Genomic DNA, 23025 nt, shown 5'->3' with positions numbered 1-23025 from the left:
TCCTGTCTTCCATCCTTCTGTGATTTTCTTGTCGAGAATCTCCTCAATGGCATTAGACCCAAGGGGGGTGCTCCAAGAAGAGTGCTGTTCCTAATGATATGGGCTCCTGGCAGGATGGATCTTATGCTAGCTATGATGTCTGGGTTGGTGACTACTTCACACTTGGAGGGGTTAAGGAAGAGACCCAGGCTTACTTCTTGTTCTTTTATTTTTCTATGTCTTCCAAGAGGTGGTCTAGGGGGCCAGATATAATATTATATTATATATATATATATATATATATATATATATATATATATATATATATATATATATATATATATATATATATATATATATATATATATATATGTCGTACCTAGTAGCCAGAACGCACTTCTCAGCCTACTATGCAAGGCCCGATTTGCCTAATAAGCCAAGTTTTCATGAATTAATATATTTTCTCTAATTTTTTTCTTATGAAATGATAAAGCTACCCATTTCATTATGTATGAGGTCAATTTTTTTTTATTGGAGTTAAAATTAACGTAGATATATAACCGAACCTAACCAACCCTACCTAACCTAACCTAGTCTATCTTTATAGGTTAGGTTAGGTTAGGTAGACGAAAAAGTTAGGTTAGGTTAGGTTAGGTAGTCGAAAAACAATTAATTCATGAAAACTTGGCTTATTAGGCAAATCGGGCCGTGCATAGTAGGCTGACAAGTGCGTTCTGGCTACTTGGTACGACATATATATATATATATATATATATATATATATATATATATATATATATATATATATAATTAAAATGCAAACTTCATCACAATGCATGATTAAGTATCTGTATCTAAGGAGATTTAATAAATTACTCCTTTGTGATCCCTGTTTACCTTTATTGTTCAAAGGTAATGTACTATTTTTTTTAATTGTTATTTTTGTTTAAGTTTGCTTTTTCTACTTATTTTCATGTAATCCAAGTCTTATTTCAATAGTAGTTTACTACCTTTATGAGTTTTTGTATCACCATATCATTTTAATTTACATCTTGTGTACACATATTCTTAAATCCTCTTTGTCTATCAGAATCTGAGGTAGTTACCTTGAACCTTCTGGGTGAAAAGCTACATTTTCAGTCCCTGAAGGAAATCCTCCTTATACTATATCTTTCCTCTTAAATGAAACCTGCATCTTTCTACCATCTCCCTAAAGGAAACCTCCATCTCCATCGGACTCGGAACCCTCAAAAAAAGTGGATCCAGTGGCCCTCGCCAGGTAGCCTCCGGAAGCCTGTCAGAAGGAATGGCCTGAATCTAGAAGGAAAATTATGAGACCTCAACAAAACAATCCTTTACCTTAGAAGGAATTGCTCACTGACTTATTTATATAGACTCTTTCTGTTGCTTGACACAAAATTGTTTAGCATTTGCAACTCTCTTGTACAATTAGATTTTTATATGCCAACTAAATTTAGACAAAAGTACTATGACAATATGACATTATTCAGTATATGAGGGTACTAATACCTGAATAGCACTCTGATACATATTGTCCTCATGTAAATTGATTTCCCTCATAACCAAAATTAAGGCAAATTACATTCACTCTATTTATAAATATTAAACTATTTTCTTTATTTAACATTATATAAGAAGCATCAATGCCTTCAGTCAAGCCTCAGAAAGTAAGCTGTATTACTTCACTTAAGTGTAACAAATTTCCATATGTAGCCTGAAATATCAGTAACTAAAGAATCACACAAAATTATTGACAATAAACAGTAAGAACTGTAATGTTACATAAAAATTTATAATTCTTCAGGAAGTACAAAATTCTTATATTACAAATTTTAACTGGTCAGAAATATTTGTAAAGCACTTAAACATTAATAAATTTTAAATAAATGTGACAATAAATAGCTGAGATTTGTTATATTTGTTCAGTGTAACTAAAAAAACAGAACCATTTCCCTTTTTAATTGTTGCTAACATTGGAAATTTGGACTTGTTAAGTTGAAGTGACTCGGTGCAGATCAAGTAAAGGCCATATACTATTTGATGACAGGCCTCCTTAGATGCACGGTACTGGAATGTTATCCAATCATATTTTCTAAGGGGTAGCATATACAAACTATTTCCTGCATTAGAGCAGCTTGGATCTCTAAGAGTTTCAAGTGATCCAATATGGTATATTTAATTTATAATACCAGTTTCAGGATTTGAAACAAGTATTGTTTTTCCAGATTATGGAAGAATTACTTAAAATTAGACTTGTTTGAATTCAGATAACTGGTAAATCTTTATCTTTTACATAATTCATATTTTCATGTTTGCTTGCATTTTTGTTTAGATACTTCTAGAAATTTACATATTCTAGTTGCTTGTTGCATACACTGATAGAGTGTATATTTTAAATAAATATGCACATAGAATGGCAAATTTTAGCATTTTTATTTTATGTAGAACTGCATACTCAGGACATGTAGGAAAACGGCCTCCAGTACATAGTTCTTTGATATAAATAAAACTAGCAGATGACAAAATATTGAGAGACTAAAAAGTATTTTCTTTAGGATATAAGGTTTCACTTTCAGAAAAACCTTGCTATGTCTAAATCTTTACAATCTTGCTATCCTATATCTTTGTTTCTCTTCAAGGTCTGTACATCACATGCTAATTATATCACATCAGGCTAAGTTATAATAATTACTACATTTGTATAATTAAGCATGTAAATATTGTTTCAGCCTTGCATATGAAAATTAGTAATGTTACTTAATAATCTTTGTTAAAGTAATCTTTATAGAAAAAGAACTAATGTATTTTGTATACTATTTCATTTATGAAATTCATATATCATAGACTGTACAGACTATTTTAATTGTTTAGCAGTATCTTTTACAAAGAGCATTTATTATATAAAGAAAATTATATATTATACCCTACCTTATAAAATCTGAAAAGGTGTTGTAGATTCATAATATGTTTTGCTACAAAGAAATGAGATTATATGGCTGATATTACTACTTATGTACTGCCCTGTCTCATATATATATACTAATATTTTCTCATACCAAAGATGAATTTTTCAGCATAGCCACTTTAAGAGTGATGCTTTTTACAAGAAGATGACTACTATGGCATCATTATTATATCGAAATAACCGTAACTGTCTACTTGATGCAGAAAGGGAAGCCAGAGCAACCAGGATATGTGTATGAGTAACTTTGAACCCTTAGCTGCCATGTCAGTTTTTTTTTTCTTTAATCAGAGAAGTTGTGAATTATCTGTTTAGAACTCTGTTGTATGGATTTTGTAATATTGTGTGTGTGTTGTCTACAAATGGTCTTTTATTATTTACTGCCACCTCACCTCCTTCCTTCTCTTCCCTGTCCCTTCATATTGTGTGATCCTTCTCAGGCAATCTCAGTTTGTGTTTTTATTCAAATTTTGTTTTTTTAGAGCATCTACTTCTGGGTCTTTACACTCTTATATCCTTTAGTTCCACCACCTTTCGGCTCATGTATATTAGTATAAGAGATCTTTAAGAACAGATTTTTTGGGGTAAGTTTATCTTCATCGCATTTTCTCTCAAACCCATGTGTTAGTAGAAAAAAAAATTCCTGTCCTTGCTATCATCTTTGTTTAACCACTGTGATGCGCCAGGTTTATTGTGACATCCCCCCGCCCCCTGTGCACATAAAATGAAGTATTCGCCAAAAACATTTTGATCTTTGTAAAGTGATAAATTCCCTTCCCTGAATACGTACATGTAAAAAAAAAAAAAAACTAAAAAATTCCACTTTCTTTGGCTGTGGACGTGGAGAAGGGAGCGTGTTTGCTGTGCGCCCGTGCGTGAAGCTCCCAGAGCCGGTCGCACAGGCCATTCAAGCACCGCAAGTTACCACAGATATATTTAATATTATTTGTTCTGTGTATTTCCAATGCAGTTTTATTTTTTTTTTTTTTTTTGTATATGATGCATATCTGTATCTTTGACAATATGTATGCAGTAGAACATTCATAATGTTCCATGTAACTGCGATACATGTGTCAGTAATGTGTCCACAATAAATATTTATTGTTGCAATATTACTTGCTAAAAATTCACTAAACTTACAATATGTACACTTTCACACACTATTTACACAGTAACACACTTACACACTCAATACTTCGGAAGTGAATGATTATCAATGAAGCAGTCCATGGTACACAGCATGACTTCGCGCTCATATATGTATAATCTATAAAAATTGAAGATGGCAGGAGTGGGCAAGAGTGGTGCTCAGAGCTACAACTGGATACGCTCTGTATATCGTCCTCATCGGTGCTGTATCGCTTGCATCCGACCTTTGTGTTAGGTCCTTATTGCACCTAGCTTCATCAGTATCATGACCCTTATGTTCTTCAAACAATAAGGGCTGAATTTCACCGACAGAGAGTGATCTTTCAACACCGCTTCGGACAAGTATTTGGGAGCCAGAGGTGCGTGCTCCATCCGTGGTTGCTCACTCAATACTAACCCAGCCAGCAGCCCTAAGACATTCTAGGAATTTTTTCCAAGATGGCTGCTTCTCACTGGAGGTCCCAAGAGTCTATTTAGTACACAACCTACCGCACATGCGTTTTGAATGGGTACGAAATATTCAAAAGGTGTTTTCTCGGTTGGCGTAGTTTCCCATCGAACGAGTTTTCTTGGTTGGCGCAGCACAGTGGTTAAGGCTTTAACTTTTTCTATTTTTTTTAACCACTGACTTTCTTTTAACCATTGTTTTATCCATTGTGCCATTTTATCCATATTTAAAGAATCAAATGCAGGGTCATTGCTTCCTTTCAGATTTTTCTTAAAATACTAACAAATTTCCTATTTCATAAATATGAATACTAATTACACAGTAATTTGTTATACTGAACATTGTGTGGTTCATGCAGTTATACGATTACATAAATAGGTTACCTATTTATGGCAGATAGCTAGTTGCTGAGGGCATATAGCACATTCCTATTATACAGTATAACATATTTCTATTCACAATTTTGCCTAATGTGAAGAAGTCAATCAGAGGTTATTGCACATGATTATAGTGTGATGCCTTGTATGCATTTAATTTCTTATCTATTTTTATAGAAGTGTAATATATTTGCATTTATCATATCATTATGCAGTTTTATACAAATAAGGTTAGTACTACAGTAATTTAATTTTATGACATTTTGGTAATTTAATTGTTTCTTTTTTTCTTTTAGGTCTTTTACTTATGCATATTTAATTCTAAAAACAAAATGTAATTAGTTTTCCTAACTTGACCTTTTATATTTATAACTTTTCATATCTATACATGTAGTCTTCCTCTTTTGCCCAGTCATAGATGAGTGTCTGTACTGGATGAAAACTACCATGGCAGTTATTGTATGCTGGTTGCTTTAACTTTCCATACGCTGTTATCTCTTTTTGTAGCAATACTGTATTCTGAAATTTTACTATTTTTCTTGGCTTATTTAAAGATCATAGAGAAGAATGGAATTTAGCTTTTAAGATATTAAGTATCTGAATTAAATATAAAGATTAAAGCTCATCTTCCAGCAGATACTGTACTGTAGGAGTGACTAGAGAATACTGCAAGTGATCTATTAATTTTTATCTTTCCAAGCTATCAAGGTAAATCAACTATCCTACTCCGAGGAAAATCTACAAGATATTTTAAAATCACCAAAGAAATAGTTCTAAGATTTTATTAAAAAAAAACTAATGATGCATCTATTTGTTGTGATAAATAGGAACACTTCCCTATTTTCTTGCTATAAATTAGCTATGCACAAAGCCAAACAGAGAAAACTTATATTTATGCTGTAATATTTTCAGAAGCATTTAACACAAAAAATACTTTGCAGTACTGTATAAAATTTATATTGTTCTGCAATTCACCATATATTGGGAATAGTAGAGAAGTAGTTTTGCCTTAGTGTGACATCGAGGGCATTGTTAGAGTCCACTATCCTTAACCTTAACTTATATATTAAATGTCTCTTTATCACATCTAGAAATGTAAGATTTTTAATATAAAAGATAATTCAGAAGGTTGTCCAGGATACTTTTAGCAGATGCTTAAATATAGTATGTCATTGTAATATATCCTATAGCTTGTTTAATACTGAAACCATGCTTTGTCAATACTGCATTGTATTTGAGGATTAGCAGTAGCTCTTGAAATGCCCTTACTTCACACAAGAAAGGTCATTTCTGTGGGGAGCCCCTTTGGCTCCCTGGAGCTATAGGACTGATATACGTTATACTGTATTAGTCTGGGGCTTCATTTAATGGAGCCCTGCCTACCTGGGACCAGAGCCGGAACCTGGCCCCCTCAGAGAGGAACAGGGAGAAATGGCTTAAGGAGACCCCCCCTTGTATTTAGGGGTATTCCTTGTCTTCCATTGACCGGGATTAGGCATCAAGAAAGGTAGGCATCTCAAAACAAGCCCCACATGGTAGGAAATTGAAAAAAACAAACAAGACCGAACAGAGAAACAACTACCCCAAAGGAAACCAAAGGGAACAAGCAAACAAGCAATTGTCACTCACTGCCACTTGTCTGTGCAGCCCTTCCTTCCTTCTCCGGACCAAAAAGCTGGCTACTCACACCTCAGTTCGTGGCTGAAGTACTCTGGGGTGGATGTCGACCCTGGCCACAGATTCTTGCTGGATTTTGTGCCCTTGTGGTGTTTCCTGCTGTTTGTGGTGCATTGGCCAGGAGTAACATAGCATACTGAGGGCTGTATGCTCTAAGGGCTTCCTTCCCTAAGCATTCTGTGAGTACTACCCTTGGTTACTAGGGTTGCCTTCCTTGGTGCTCTTGGGCTTCGCTTCTGTAAGGGTTCCTGCTGCTCAGTAGTTACCCCACCCTTTGGGCCAGCTGGGGTTTAGTGGCCTTTGTTTGGCCTTGGGTAGGAAGTGTTGTTGTTGCTGGTTTCTTGTGCAGCATGCCTATCAATGCAGTGGCTGTGTATCCTGTTCCTCCTGTTGTGGTTGTGTTTTTGCAGGGTTTTTCTTTTCTTTTTGTTTCTTGCTTGGATGAGGTCTGCCTGGTTTGACTATTAGTCCCCCTAAGGTATTTTGGTGGCCCTCCTCTAGGCCCCTGTGCTTGTACACCTCTCAGGAGTCCAGTTATAGCCCTATTCCCTCTAGTTAACATACAAGGGCTCAACCAACTTTGCAGCACTTTTGCCTGGGCTTCCCGTAGTTGAACCCCCTACGGGCCCTGGAAAACCCCGTTGGGGCTTGGCGGACCCATGGATGTGTCTTCCAAGTCCCATCTTGCCTTGTGCGAGATTGAAGGTTGTTCATTGCTCTCGTCTCAGGGTGATGGTCACCTGTTTTGCCTCTGTCATGCTGCCTGTTGGATTGGCGATGCCAACAGTCTGGAGTCTTGCGAGACGAGTTCCCAGCTCGTACTCCAATTTACCCGTTCTTCGGAAGTTCTTAAGGGCCAGGCGGCATCTGCATTATATAGTTGGTTGTTTCTACGTTGGCCTTGGTCACTTCGGCCTTGGTTCAGTCCACAACCCTAGGTCTTTTCCCTGCAGTTGTGGTTTCTCTGCTCCTTTCCCCCCCCACCCCCATCCCCCTCTGCTGCCAGCTTCCTACCATCTGAGGGTTTCTGAGTCGGAGTGGGGTTTAGTTGGGCGGCTCTGAGGGCTGCCCTATTCGTTGTGGGGACAGAAGCCTTTGAGCCTGCTCCTCCCGCCAAGACTTCTGAAACTTGCCAGCAGGCCCCCCTTCTTGTTGCCTTTTCTTTGGACACTGCCATCCTTCTAGGGGTGGTGGGTGCGGAGGGTGGCTCCTCCCCGGGGCTTCTGTCGGGGGTTCCCGGAACAGTGGGGGGAGTCCGCTTGCAGTTCTGGGGCTGTTTACCCCTGCTTGGGCCTTATGCCAACTGGGCGGGGAAATTTTTCGTCCCTCCTCCCATCTGCTTTGTTTCCCCTCATTTGCTGGTGCGATTCCACTTTTTGTCGGACGATTTAACTTTTGTTTTGGTGGCCATTTTGCTTTTCGGTGGGCGCTTCTCCACCTAGCCACTTGGGTGGCGCTGCAGTTTGTTTACATGTGGCTGCTGGGCATGTGAGCTCGTGCTTTAAGGGCATTTTTTTTTTTTTTTGCCCCTGTCAGGAGTTGTTTTTTTATCCTCCTGTTGCCATCTCTCGGTTTTGTTCTTTTTTAGGGGCTTCCTGCTCTGTTTGTTCCTCTGGGAACATTTGGGCAGGTTTTTTCACCCAGCCTTGTGTTTGGGTTCTGGGCCCTTGTTTTGTGCCCAGTGTCTGTGCCCTGTATGCTCTGCTGGCTCCCATACCTTCGGCTCTTGGTCTGTTTTCTGGCAATTTTTGCCGGGGGTTTGGTCAAAGTCATGTGTCTGGCCCTTCCTTTCCGTGGTGTATTTTCCACTAGCAAATGTGGTGGTTTTGGGCACCCCCAGGTTTGTTTCTAGGTTTCTTTGGTTGCATTCCGGAGGTTTTTCTCCCTTTCAGGTTTCCCCTGTGGAGGTTTGGGAGGCCCTTGGCAGTTTCCTCCTGTGCGACCTGGAATTTGCCCTTCTTGACCTGGTCTCTTTTGTGCTCAGGTCCTTGTCCCCATTTTGGGTGCTCTGTGGGGTTCCTGGATCTTCCTGGCTAGCAGACGACTTTTCTTCTTGGGGTTTGGCACTGGTTTTGGTGGTAGTGCCAGGGCTCCAGTTTTTGCTCATCAAGGTGGGCCTTTGCTGCCTGCTTCTGTGCCGGTGCCTCCTCTGGGGCTCTCTTCACCTGGTCGGCATAGTGCTTGCTCGTCTGCTTCTCGGAGGGGGTGCCGGCCCCTTTGCGGGTTGCCCAGTTTACAGAGCGATGGGGATGAGGCTGGCTCTGTTTGCCCACACTTGGTTCCAAGATTCGTGGGCATTTTGGGTCATGTCTTCCGGCCTGTGTTGGCACTGGGTGGCTCTTCCTCCTCTCGGAGGCTCAGAGCAGGTGGGATGGGCTTCTCCCCCTGCACCCTGTCGGGTCATCTTGGAGTGGATGTCCCTGGGCATGGTCAGAATGACCTTGTCCCTCAGGTAGGTTTTCCGCTTGTTCCGATGCCATCACGTGACTGAGCAATTCTTCTAGACTGGTCCTGTCTGCACCGCTGAATTCCTAGCCCCTCCTATCGGATGATCTCTCTGTCCCAGATCCGGCTTTTTTTGGAACCGGGTTGTTGGAGGGGTGTGTCTGGCTCTCTGGGATGCATATTGGAATGTCCCATTTTGTCCTGGGTTCAGGGACTGGTTTGGTTTCGTGGTGGGGCGGCGTGTTTCTTGTTTTTGTTGCCTTCCTTTTGGCCTACCTTGACGACTGATTGGTGTGGGTTCACAGCCAGTCTGCTCGCCAGAGAGGTTGTTCTTTCCTAGCTCACCGGGTTTGGGTTCCTGGTGACCTGGAGACAGTTCTATCTGTTTCAGTCCCAGGTTCAAACCTGCCTGGGCCTCGTGTGGGTCTATCGGACTGCTTTTGTGTCTCTCCCTCCTCTGCTGTGCTGGTTTTCTTGTCGGGTCAAGCTTCGGCACCTGTTCTGGTTACTTGTGGAGCTTCCCTTCTGCCTCTCTTGTGACTGCCGAGTTCGAACCCAGTAGGCTTTGCGCTGGTTGCTACATCCTGAGCTTCCTCTTCGGGGATTTTGAGGTTCGGTGCCTTGGCACCTCCTCGAGCTCTCACCTGTTGTGTTCCCGGATGCCTCATCTCTCGGCTGGTTTTTTGTACCCTAGCTCACTAGGCTGGCTTGGGGTGTTGGGCTCAGTCCTTCCGTCAGGCTCACAGCATAGTGCAAGAGTTTGCGGTGGTCTGGCCTTCACTGCATGGGTTTGGGTCGCTTGGGGCTCCTTGGTCAGGCTTCCTTCAGACTGCTCCGGTGGTTCATTGTCTAAACTGCAGGGGTTGCCTTAGGACCTTGGCTCTTTGGGACTGGTCTCTTTGAATGACTCGTTTGCTGGTTTCTCAGGGTATAGCTTTTCGTGCAGTTCGCATCCAGGGTATGTCCAACGTCTTGGTAGACAGTTTGTCCCAGTTCCTTCCCCTATCCACGGAATGGATGGTCGATGCCGATTCCATCAGTTGGCTCTGCCGGTCACACGGGCACCCGGAGGTGGAACTCTTTGTGCCAGCATGGTTCCGGTGTCTTCCAAAATACATGGTGCCCTTCTCGGACTTCATAGCCGTCGCATTGGATGCTCTTCGGCAGGACTGGTCGTGGTGGGGTTCCCTATACCTCTTTCCCCCAGGTCCAGCTGTTGTTTCGGTTTCTTGCTCAGTTGGAGTTTTCACATAGGAGAATCATCCTTGTAGCCCCATGGTGGCCAGCACAGCCTTGGTTTCAGGCGCTGCTTGCTCGGTGTCCGAACCGGGGCATTTTCCGCAGCACCGCTTCTTCCAGCTGATCGGACCAGTCTGGTACATGGCTGGTTCGATCTACTCCTCCCCTCGTCGCATCTGGTCTTTCTGACACGGGTGTATCACCATTTGTATGGTGATCAAGTGGCTTCTCTCATAGCGTCCTACCTGTGGTCCTCATCTCGGCGCCAGTATGAGGTGTCTTGGCAGTCTTTTCACCATTTACTCTCCTTGTATCGCTGGTGTTGGCAGAGCCACTCAAACTTGCATTTTGTATGCTTTCTCGTGCTTTGTTTCACCTCCGACCTGCTCATGCACTGCCTGAGCCATCCTGGTCCTTGGACAGAGTGCTCTTTTTTCTCCCTTCTCCTCAGTTTATGGTGGCCCCCCTTTGATTGCTTCCAGAAGACACTTTCTGTTGGCATTAGCCTCTGGGGGTCAGGTTGGTGAACTTCATGCTCTCCTCTGGCACAGAGGGTTTTGCTTTTTTGGTCCTGGTGGATGTTTTGTTCAGTTGCAGCTGTCTCCCTTTCTGGTGAAGAACGAGATGGCAGGTTTTCAGAGGAAGTCCGTGGGTTATTGATGCTTGATTGGTCAGGTTGAAGGTGCATCATGTGTTGTGTCCGGTTGCGGCTCTGTGCTGTTACCTGTGCGCCTCGGCCTCTGTGGCCGTGACCACAGGATTATTAAATCTAGCCAGCCTGCAGTCTACCCTCTTGCCCATGACATTTGTACATATGCTGCCTTGACTACCATGTTTGGCAACATGTCCTGGGCTCACTGTCAGGTGCAGGGTTTTTGGAGGCCAAACAGGGTCCTGGCCATCCATTAATTGGTAAATATTCCTGGTCCCAGTCATTTGTGTGTGGCTTTGGGTCGCAATTTGCAGCCAGTTGTCTTCTCTTCGAATTGATCCACAAGGTGAGGCCGCCTCCTGAGTAAGTCCCTCTTTTACTTATCTTTGATTATGTAGCTCCAGGGAGCCGAAAGGGCTCCCCACAGAAAAGCAGCGTTGAATGTAATGAAATGTCATTTTCTTGGCGAGCCCCGGAGGCTCCTCGACTGGAGGGAGAGAGGGTACCAGGGCTCCGGGGCTCACCCATTTTCTGGGTGAGCTCTGAAGGCTCTCTGGCACCCTTCCTCCCTCCGGTTGCAGTTTTGTTTTTGATGCTTAGCCTCTGAATTGAGGTGTGAGTAGCTGGCGCATAGGTCCGGGGATTCCCCCTTCCCCTCCCGGGGAGGGGAGGGCTGTATGGACAAGCAGCACATTTGGCAGCGAGTGACACTTGCTTATTTGCTTGTTTCCTTTTTTGTTTTCGTTTAGGGAGTTGTTTCTCTGTTTGGTCTTTTTTTTTTCAAATTTCTTACCATGTGGAGTTTGTTTTGAGATGCCTACCTTTCTGGATGCCTAACCCTTGTCAATAGCAGACAAGGAATACCCTAAATACAAGGGGGTCTCCTTATCCACTGCACTGCGCACCTGGTTTCGGCAAATTTTTTTTGTGCAGTTGTCAAAAACATATTTTTGTTGTTTTTATAAATATTCAGGTAAAGTTAATGTCAAAATGTTTCAAAACAACTATTTCCATTTCAAAACACAAAGAGTGATGAAAACATTAAAAAACATTAAAATATAGCCGAATTTAAAAAAAAAAAAAGGACAACTCTCAGAGTGCTTAAAGGCACATTGTGCAGTGCAGTGGTTAAGTCATTGCTCTCTCTGCCTTTCTGACGGGGCCAGGTTCTGGCTCTGGTCCCTGGTAGGCAGAGGCTCCAATGACTGAAGCCCCAGACTAATATAGTGTCTATCAGTCCTATAGCCCCAGGGAGCCTCCGAGGCTCGCCCAGAAAATGGCATTTCATTACATTTGACGCTGTTTTTTTTATCATATAAATACCTATGGCAATACATTTCTTGAAGTGTTAACTATATTGTCATCTCTGTAATTATTGATGACACTGTGCATTATATCTAACCTTTGTATAGTATTACAAATTTATTTTAACAAAGGTATCACATGGAATCCTGGTATGAAAAGACAGTTTAAAAGTGCTATGAAGTGAAAATTAATCTTAAGAAAAAATATGAAAGCTTTGAATGAATTTGAAAATAGTTATTGATTATTGATACTCTCATGAAGGAAATAACTCCTTCCATTCTTTTATTGTTACTTGCTCATATTATGAAAACAGTTATCAATATACCCAAGAAGAATAGTAAAAATAAAAAATGTCACATATTCAAGTTTTATATGGTAGTGAACCAGTATTACCAAGACAAACTTAATGAATTAGAATATATAACATTAGTTTATTTTAAAAAATGATTTGTTGGAAATTGTTACATTAAAGCCATTATATTATATATATATATATATATATATATATATATATATATATATATATATATATATATATATATATATATATATATTATATATACATTTATATATATATATATATATATATATATATATATATATATTATATATACATTTATATATATATATATATATATATATATATATATATATATATTATATATACATTTATATATATATATATATATATATATATATATATATATATATATATATATATATATATATATATTATATATACATTTATATATATATATATATATATATATATATATATATATATATATATATATATATATATATATATATATATATGTTGTACCTAGTAGCCAGAACGTTGTACTTGGCCTACTATGCAAGGCCCGATTTGCCTAATAAGCCAAGTTTTCCTGAATTAATATATTTTCTCTAATTTTTTTCTTATGAAATGATAAAGCTACCCATTTCATTATGTATGAGGTCAATTTTTTTTATTGGAGTTAAAATTAACGTAGATATATGACCGAACCTAACCAACCCTACCTAACCTAACCTAACCTATCTTTATAGGTTAGGTTAGGTAGCCGAAAAAGTTAGGTTAGGTAGGTAGTCGAAAAACAATTCATGAAAACTTTGCTTATTAGGCAAATCGGGCCTTGCATAGTAGGCTGAGAAGTGCGTTCTGGCTACTAGGTACGACATATATATATATATATATATATATATATATATATATATATATATATATATATATATATATATATATATATATATATTTATTTATTTATATATATAAATATATATTTATATATATTTATATATATAAATATATATTTATATATATAATATATATTTATATATATAAATATATATTTATATATATAAATATATATTTATATATATATAATATATATTTATATATATAAATATATATTTATATATGTAAATATATATTATATATATAAATATATATTTATATATATAAATATATATTTTTATATATAAATATATATTTATATATATAAATATATATTTATATATATAAATATATATTTATATATATAAATATATATTTATATATATAAATATATATTATATATATATAAATATATATTATATATATAAATATATATTATATATATAAATATATATTATATATATAAATATATATTATATATATAAATATATATTATATATATAAATATATATTATATATATATATATATTATATATATATATATTATATATATATATATATATATATATATATATATATATATATATATATATATATATATATATATATATATATATATATATATATATATATAATATTGCATTTGTGTTATAGTCTGAACTCTCTATGATATATATGAATATTACATTTATGGAAAGGTAGCTCACTGTTCCAATACCTGACAGGAATGGGTGTGCAACATCAGAAGACCTCTTCTGGAAACTGGATGCCTTACAATCTTTTATTAGAGATCTTCACTGGCCTGACCATGACTTTGCAAAACATCTGGAGCAAAGATTAAAGGTATGAAAGAATATAGTTTTGTTATAAGTATAAAAGCAGTTTTATTGGTCCTCATAGACACACATGTAATTACACCTACTCAGTTTGGAGACGGACAGAAAAATTAATTTAAGGCGGTGACGTTGCTGTGATGGTGAAGGAACACCTAAAGGTAAACGAAATAATGACTGCCAATCCACAAGAAGTTGACCTAATAGTACTAGAGATCTACAATCAGGATGATAAACTAACGATCGTAAATGCATATAGTCCACCGCCATGCAACACATGGTCAAAGGATGAACTGGATAATAAACGAGAGGGTCTTATAACAATAATTAGAGAGATTATAGCGAGAGCTGATAAAGATAGATCACGACTGTTGGGAGTCAGTGACTTCAATTTGAAATCCAGAGACTGGGAGACACATGAAGCTAGAACAAAGGATTTTTGGACTTGTAGAGTCGTAAATCGCATCCTGGAAACATTCATGTTTCAACATGTTAAACAAGCTACGAGGATGAGGGAAAGGGATGCTCCCTCCATGCTAGATTTTATATTTACCAGGAAAGAAGAAGAGATATTTGACATTCAGTACCTTCCTCACTTTGGTAAAAGTAACCATGTCTTTTTGGGAATAAAGTATGCAATGCATTATAATCTGGAAGAAAATAAGGAGGTTGAAGCAGTTGAAAAACCTGATTTCAAGAGAGGGCATTATGGGAAACTGACATTTCTCTAACCCTTTAACTGCGCGGCCTATAAATATGACACCCCCCCAGTGCGCAGGAAATGAAACCTCGGGAAAAAATTCTTTTTTCTTCTGAAAGTGTCAAAAACCCCTCTCTGTATATGGGTATAGCAACGGAAGTTCGAAATTGTACTTACTTTGGCTGCTATGGGGTCCGAAAGGTGGGGCGTGACATCATCATTCCCCGTGCGCCAGAGCAGTAAGCTCCTGGGGCCGGTGGGGCACCCGGGGCAGGGCGTGCGAGTTGCCACGAATATATTTTTGTTCATTTTTTGCGCACAGTTCCAAATACATTTTATTTGTTTTTACATGCTAATCCTATGTATAATGAACACGTACACTACATTATGGTAGTAAAACATTTGTACTGTCCAAGGACACTGTTACGTGCATGACACTTGTGTACACATATCTTGCACATATTTACCATGTATCATGCTAATTTATGTATATATACAATCTACAGACTATATACTGTCACACAATATATACATTCACCATCAACACATTCAGAACACCGCGAGTGTGAGCAGCCACACCCAGCCAGCCCTCCCTCACTTCGCCAACATTGCCCCCTCCCATCATACAGTTATTCACACCAATGTTTCATGTTCATTTATGTATATTTACAACATATGTACACACTATACACTGTCACACACTATATACATTTACCATCAACACATACCAGAACATCGCGAGTGTGAGCAGCCACACCCACACAGGCCCTCCCTCAATCCAACATCTTACTCACCAACTTTGCTCCTCCCACCATACTGTCATTGTTTTTATTACACTATTTACACATGTTATATATACTTTTCTACATGTTTTATTTACTAGAACTATGCAAGTAAGCTGGAATTGTGTCCAAACAGTACAGTGGCCATCATACACTGCATGAGAAATCATACAGCAGACAGCAGATGACGCTACAATTATGACGTCACATCCCTCACCAAAATAGCTCGTATGGGCCAATAGCAGGTGCCTCGTATGGGCCAATAGCAGGTGCCTCGTATGGGCCAATAGCAGGTGCCTCGTATGGGCCAATAGCAGCTGCCTCGTATGGGCCAATAGCAGCTGCATAGTATGGGGCAATAGCAGCTGCCTCGTATGGGCCAATAGCAGCTGCCTCCTATGGGCCAATAGCAGCTGCCTCGTATGGGCCAATCCTGGTCACTAATTTCTGTAAATGAATAATTGACCACAAGTTTATTTTGAAAAGGAACCTAAGAAGTCGTTTAAAGATTCCTAGATGGACGAAATAATGCTGTGGTGCTGTGGCTAGCGCTGTGAACATCGTGAACAGCATTGAATCACTGATATTTGAACATTGTACCCAGTCATTATCCCACTCAGGCTCTTCTATAATACTATCACGGCTAAATAATACAGGTTATATATATATTTTGACATTATTAGGCAATGATGTAGCCACATGCTGAACAGCAGAGCTGTGCGCTCATGCTGCAAGCGCCAGCCTTGGTTGCTCACTCACTACTGAGGCTCTGACACCCGGCAATGTGGACCATGATTTTTTTTAAAGATGGCGTCTGTTTACAAGAGCCCTGAGGAAGCTGGTGTGAACCTCATGTATCCGCAGGAGTTTTAAATGGAACGTGAAAAATAAAAACACCTGGAGGCGCGTTGCGCACCCGAAGCCTGGGCCTGCAGGCGCGTTGCGCAGTTAAAGGGTTAAGGAATTTGACTGGAAAGACTTGGTGTTAGGACATGAAGTAAATGAGATGTATGTCAAGTTTTGTGAAATATATGATAAAGGCACAACAAAGTTTATATCAAAGTAGAGATGCCGAACCAGGAAAGAGGATTGGTTCAATAGAAATAACAAGAGAGCCAGAGACCAAAAAACACAAAAATGGAACCAATATAGGAAGAGGCTAAATCCCCAAAGATATCAGTTATACAAAGATTAAAGAAACAACTACACAAAGAAGCAAAAAGAAATTTTGAAAAAGGGATAGTAGACAAATGTCAAACAAAACCAGGCCTATTCTATAAATTCTTATGCAACAAATTGCAGGTAAAGGATAATATTCAGAGGTTGAAAATTGGAAACAGATTCACGGAAAATGAAAAGGAAATGTGTGAAACATTAAACGAAACATTCCAAAGGGTGTTTGTACAAAATGAAATCTTCAGGGACCCAGACACAATAAAAATTCCAGAGCAACATAGAGCACATAGAGGTGTCTTGAGACGAAGTGGAAAAACGCTCAAGGTGCTAAGTAAGAACAAAGCAGTTGGTCCAGATGGAGTTTCACCATGGGGTTCTGAGAGAATGTGCTCCTGAGCTCAGCATTCCACTTAAACTGATTTTTCAGACATCACTGTGTACAGGAGTTGTAGCTGATGTGTGGAAAAAGGCTAACATAGTTCCAGTCAACAAATATGGCAGCAGGGAAGACCCCCTCAATTGTAGACTTGTATCGCTGACAAGTGTAATAGTCAAAATATTGGAAAAAAATAATTAAAATAAATGGGTAGAACATCTGGAGTGAAATGATATAATATCAGACAGTCAGTATGGTTTTTGATATGGAAGATCCTGTGTAACAAATTTATTGAGTTTCTATGATCAAGCCACAGAGATTTTACAGGAAAGAGATGGTTGAATTGACTGCATCTATCTGGACCTAAAAAAGGCTTTCGACAGAGTTCAACATAAGAGGTTGTTCTAGAAACTGGAACATATTGGAGGGGTGACAGGTAAGCTTCTAATATGGATGAAAAATTTTCTGACAGAAAAATGAGGGCAGTAATCAGAGGCAATGTATCAGACTGGAGAAATGTCACAAGTGGAGTACCACAGGGTTCAGTTCTTGCAATGGTAATGGTCATTGTCTACATAAACGATCTACCAGATGGAATACAGAATTATATGAACATGTTTGCTGATGATGCTAAGATACTAGGGAAGATGAGAACATAAGAATGAAGGTAACTGCAAAAGGCCTATTGGCTCATACGAGGCAGTTCCTGTTTCTGGGGGAGCCCCTTCTGCTCGCCGGAGCTATCCGGGCTGATATGAATGTATTAGACCCTGGCATCAGTCAAGCGAATGGAGTTCTTAGGCCTACGGGAATCACGAGTCAGAGCCTGACCCCCCCCCCCCCCCCTCAGAGAGACGTGAGAAGTAATGGGCCTATAGAAACCCGTGTGTGGTTGGAAGCAGTCTATGTCTGCCATCGACTTGGTCAGATACCCAGAAAGGTAGGCGCCCCAAAACAAACCCTATCTGGTTAAAAATTGCTACTGAAAGCTGAACTGTTGGACAGAACTCCCCATACTAAAAATGAGTAAACGAGCTTGTCAAAACTGTCACCGTGCCTCTGTCTGCGCAGCTTCCCCTTCCCCTTCCCCTTCCAGACACCCTGTGCTGGCTATCCACCCCCAGTTCTGTGGATGATGTGAGACCTGGCAGTCATGCAACTCTGGCTCCAGACATTTTCCAGTGTTGTGCCTTGTGGTGTGGTCCTCTCCTGTGGTGGTGTGTGAGCCAAGAGTAATTTTACAAGTACTTGGACTGCATGCACCTAGGGTTCTCTTCCCTAGGTGTCCTGTAAGTACTGCCCTTGTCGCTTGGGGTTACCTTCCACAAGACGCTTAGGGTCTGCCTCCATGGAGTCTTTTACTGCTCGGTGATTGCCCACCCTTGAAGTCATCATTGGAAGGGGCACAAGGTACTGTGCAGCTAGTTTTCTCCATATTATAGCGGCTGACTCTGTTCCGCCTGGGTCGTTGTCTTCTTGCAGGGTTCTTCTTTTACCTTTTGTTACTGCCTGGTAAGGGGTCTGCTCCTTGGTGTTAGTACCCCTTCTATATATTTGGTTGTCTTCCACTAGGTCCCCTGTGAGTGTACACGTTCCGAGGTTTCAGCCATTAGTAGTTCACGTGGTAGTTTGGGGCCCGGGTTAGCAGTACCTTGCCTGGGCTACCCTTAGCAGAGCATCTAAGGGCCCTGCAAACCTTCATTGCGGCTCAGAGGTCCAATGGATGCATTCCCTGGGTCCCATCTCGCTTTGTGCGAGTTTGAAGGTTGCTCTGTTCCCTTGTCTCAGGGTGACAATTACCTGTTGTGCCTCCGTCATGCTGCCTGTTAGGTCGGTGACACCTTTCACCCGAAGTCCTGCAAGTGGTATTCCTTGCTTGTACTCCAATTCACCTAATCCACTGATCTTGATATTCGGGTGCAGGCAGCTTCAGCATCACATGCACGTTATAGGTTGCTGCAGCATGCTAGTTTTTTGTGCTCACCCGGATACCCCGAGACTGCTGCCTTTTGGTTATTGGGACTCGGGACTTAAGGGTATTAGTTGTCTCGACTTTGGTTTTGTCTGCACTCCCTTGTCCTTCCTCTACTGTTATTCATCCTGTTCCTCACCCCCCTCCCCCCCTGCACCTGGCTCTGAAGCATCTGAGGGTGTCAGAGTCTGGATAGGGTTTAGTTCGTGGTGAGACTTGGGCAGTTTTGGGGAATGCCCCTTCCAGTGTGACAACAGAGGCACTCGAACCTGTTCCTCCAGCCGGTGCTTCTGGATCTGACCAGTGGGCCTCCATCATTCCAGCTTTTCCGGTGGACTCTGCCTTTTCTTTTGAGATGGAGGGTTTGGAGGATGGCTCGACCCTGGGTCCTGGTGTGGAGGTTCCCGGGGCAGGATAGGGGATGATTTGGGGGAGCTTGGGCCCCGTTTGACCCCACTTTGGTTTTGGTACCCCCTCTGAGTGGGGCTTGTTGTTGCAGGGAGGTGGAGTTTTCTTATCCCCCCCCTTCTTGTATGAGTTTGATATGGCTTCAACCCCTCCCAGGGTTCGATTCCGGGTTCCATTGGGTACTTCGGTCACTTCTTTCCAACGGTTTTCAGCCTCTCGCATCCCACCACATGAGGTGCGGGACATTGCGGCTTACCTCCTGCTCGACCTGGATTACGCCCCAATAATGGATCTTGCCTCTTTTGAATTTGGTTCTTACCTTCTTTATTGGGTGCATTACGAGGTTCTGGAGTCATCCTGGTTGGCAGACTGTCCTATCTTTTCGTTGGGGGGCATGGCATACGTTCTGTTGGTCTCACACGCTTGAGTGGCGAGAGACCCTTATGGTTGTTTCGGTTTACCCGGAGGGCGAGTTTGAACGCCTCAATACATGTTTATTTGCCCCAGCCCTTCCTCGGGATGTCAGCCTGGTCCCCCTCTCTTTCGGCTGCCCTGGTTGCTGAGGACTTGCACTCCCGTGGCCATTTGGCTTCGTTCTTGTGGTTTCTTTTCCCCCCTCGAGCTGTCTGCGGACTGACTTGAGGAGGACGTGGAGGCGCTGGGTGCCGATTGTGGTCTGGTGCACTGGTCTCGGTGGTACAGGCATCAGCTACCTTTGTTGAAGCTGTTTGTGCCGATCCTGAGAGAGGAGGTGTCTCTGTTCTTTGCTTCTCATCTAGCGTGCCATCAGGCAGTGCTCGCTCAATCCTTGGAATCCGCTTGGGCTCTGGCTCTTAGGTTTTTTATGCCTTTTTGTTCTTTGCTGTTTACAGTCTTCAGAGGTGCAGTTTCTGCAGGCAGCTTCTTATAGTTGTCATCCCATGTTGGACTTGTTTGTTCTCTGGGGGATCCTATGAGGGGTCTTCCCGGAAGGGTCGTACCAGGGCTCGGGGTTTCTCCCACCATGGGAGGACAGTGGTGCAAGTTTTAGACCCGATGCAGCCTTTGGAGCCGATGACGTCTTGTCGGCATGGTGATCGCTCTGCTCATCATTCAACTTCTCGTAAGGGGCATCGGCTCTTTCGCGGGTCGTCCCATTGATGGGGCAATGTGGGGGGGGGGGTTGTTCGCGCTGTTTGCTCATGCCTGGTCCCACGATTCGTGGGCGTTTCAGGTCGTTTTCTGGGAGAAGCCCCGTCGGCTCCCCAGAGCTATCCAGGTTGATATGGATATGCTAGATTTCTGGCATCAGTCAATGTGCACAGAGTTCTAGGCCTACCAGGGACCACAAGCTAGAACCTGGCCCCCTCAGAGAGGCACAAGGAGCAATGTCTATAGAAACCCTTGTGTGGTTGGATGCATTCTTTGTCTGGCATCGACTGGATCAGGCACCCAGAAAGGTAGGCACCCCAAAACAAACCCCCTATTCTGGTGAAAATATTGGTAAGCTAAAAACCAAACTAGTGGACAGAACTCCCCAAATGAAAACAAGCAAACTAGCATGACGTCACCACAATGCTGCGCCACTGTCTGCGTAACCCCCCTCCCTGGGAGGGGAAAGGGGAAGCCCCAGACCTTCACGCCGGCTACCCACCCTTTAGTTCTTGGCTGATGTTATACTGGCAAGGTTGTGTGCCTCTGGCTCCAGCAAATTGTTTCAGTTCTGTACCTTGTGGTATGGTGCTGTCTGTGTATGTGGTATGGTCGGTGTGCGAGCCGGAAGTAATTTCTTCAATACTTGTGCTGCATGCACATAGGGTTTCCTTCCCTAGGTGCTCTGTAAGTATTGCCCTTGAGGCTTGGGGCCACCTTCCACATGTCACCTTGGGATCTACCTCTGCTGTGTCTTTTGCTGCTTGGTGATTGACTGCCCTTGGATTCAGCTGGGATTTCTGTGTTCCCCCGTTTGTCTCTGGTTACGGGGTTAGTTTGTTAGGGTTAGTAATCCTGTTGTTACTTGGTGATCCTACACTAGGCCCCAGTGAGTGTACATGTCCTGGGGGTTCAGCTTAACTACCTTGCTGCGCTGAGTTTATGGTGAAATTCCATCTGTGCGCATGAAATAAATCCAGCGTTGAATGTAATGAAACGCCATTTTCTGGGTGAGTCCCGGAGGCTTCCTGGAGCTTACCAGGCTGATTTGCTAATGTCAGACTTTGGCATCAGTCATGTGTATGGAGTTCTTATGGGGCTACCGGGGACCATGAGCCAGAACCTGGCCCCCTCAGAAAGGCAAGGGGAGCAATGGCCTATAGAAACCCCCATGTGATTGGAAGCATTTTATGTCTGCCATCGATCGGGTTAAGCACCCAGAAAGGTAGGTGTCCAAAAACAAACCCCTATTCTTGTGAAAATTGCAACCAAAAGCTGAACGAGTGGATAGAACTCTCCAAACAAAAACGAGCAAAGTAGTGTGACGTCATTTGTCGCCGCGCCACTGTCTGCGCAGCCCCCCTCCCTGGGAGGGGGAAGGGGGAGCCCCAGACCCATGCACCAGCCATCCACACCCCAGTTCTGAGGTTGGATGTCAAAAAAACGTGAAAAAACGCAGACTGGAGGGAGGGAGGGATGCCGGGGAGCCTCCGGGACTCGCCCAGAAAACGGCGTTTCATTACATTCAACGCTGGTTTTCTGGGGGGAGCCCCTACGGCTCCCCAGAGCTAACTAGCCACAGAAGAAAGAATAGGGACTTACCCGTGAGGCGGTTGCTGCTCACTCCTCAACTCGAAGTCGAGACAACTGGCTGCATCCGTCGACCCAAAGCGACACAGGCCCGACCGGGCCCAGGAACGTTTACAAGGTAACGAGCAGCCAGGACCCTGTTCGACCGCCAAAATCCCCGCGCCCGAATGTCAGCCCAGGACATATTGCCAAAGACGACGGCAAGAGCCGCGAACTTGCGGATGTCATGGGCACGGGGATAGACCGTAGGCTGACTAGCCTTAATAACCCTGCGGACGACCTGGGAGACCTGCACCCTCGAACAGGGAAGAAGGGAAACCAGATCGACCCACAGCGCATCCACGGACACAGAAGCTGTGGCATGCAAATAACGGAGAGAGCCGCAACTGGACACAAAACATGATGCACCCCTGGCTGAACCAACCAAGCATCAACAGCCCAAGGGCCCCTCTGGAATGCAGCAGTCTCATTCTTCGCCAGAAAAGAAGGAGAAGGCTGCAGACGAACAAAATGATCACCCCAACCGAAGGAGCAGAAACCTCTGCTCTGGAGGAGAGCACGAAGCGCACGAGCAGGCCGGAGGTGAAACAACACCCGAGACAGCTTGCGAAACAGTGCAGACGTGA

At 42.0% G+C, this 23025-nt stretch overlaps 1 protein-coding gene across 32 annotated transcripts in view; it reads left to right on the top strand.

Moving 5' to 3' along the window:
* Positions 1 to 23025, top strand: part of Cadps (calcium-dependent secretion activator 1) — a 537366-nt gene that overhangs the window by 415994 nt on the left and 98347 nt on the right. For 20 of the 32 annotated variants that reach the window (XR_011225795.1, XM_069317990.1, XM_069317986.1 and 17 more), the window contains 2 exons: positions 1196 to 1258; positions 14157 to 14274. Coding sequence is in view for 31 of the 32 variants with exons in the window: in XM_069317990.1 (XP_069174091.1) it covers positions 1196 to 1258; positions 14157 to 14274 (181 nt within the window). In the remaining variant the exon portion in view is untranslated. The remainder of the gene's footprint in view (positions 1 to 1195; positions 1259 to 14156; positions 14275 to 23025) is intronic. The other 12 variants (XM_069317996.1, XM_069317994.1, XM_069317995.1 and 9 more) reach the window with 1 other exon arrangement.

Source organism: Procambarus clarkii, chromosome 89 (assembly GCF_040958095.1).
Source record: "Procambarus clarkii isolate CNS0578487 chromosome 89, FALCON_Pclarkii_2.0, whole genome shotgun sequence".
NCBI classification, from domain to species: Eukaryota; Metazoa; Arthropoda; class Malacostraca; order Decapoda; family Cambaridae; genus Procambarus; species Procambarus clarkii.
Note: the sequence above shows the minus strand (reverse complement) of the source record. Positions and strands in the feature narration are given on the sequence as shown.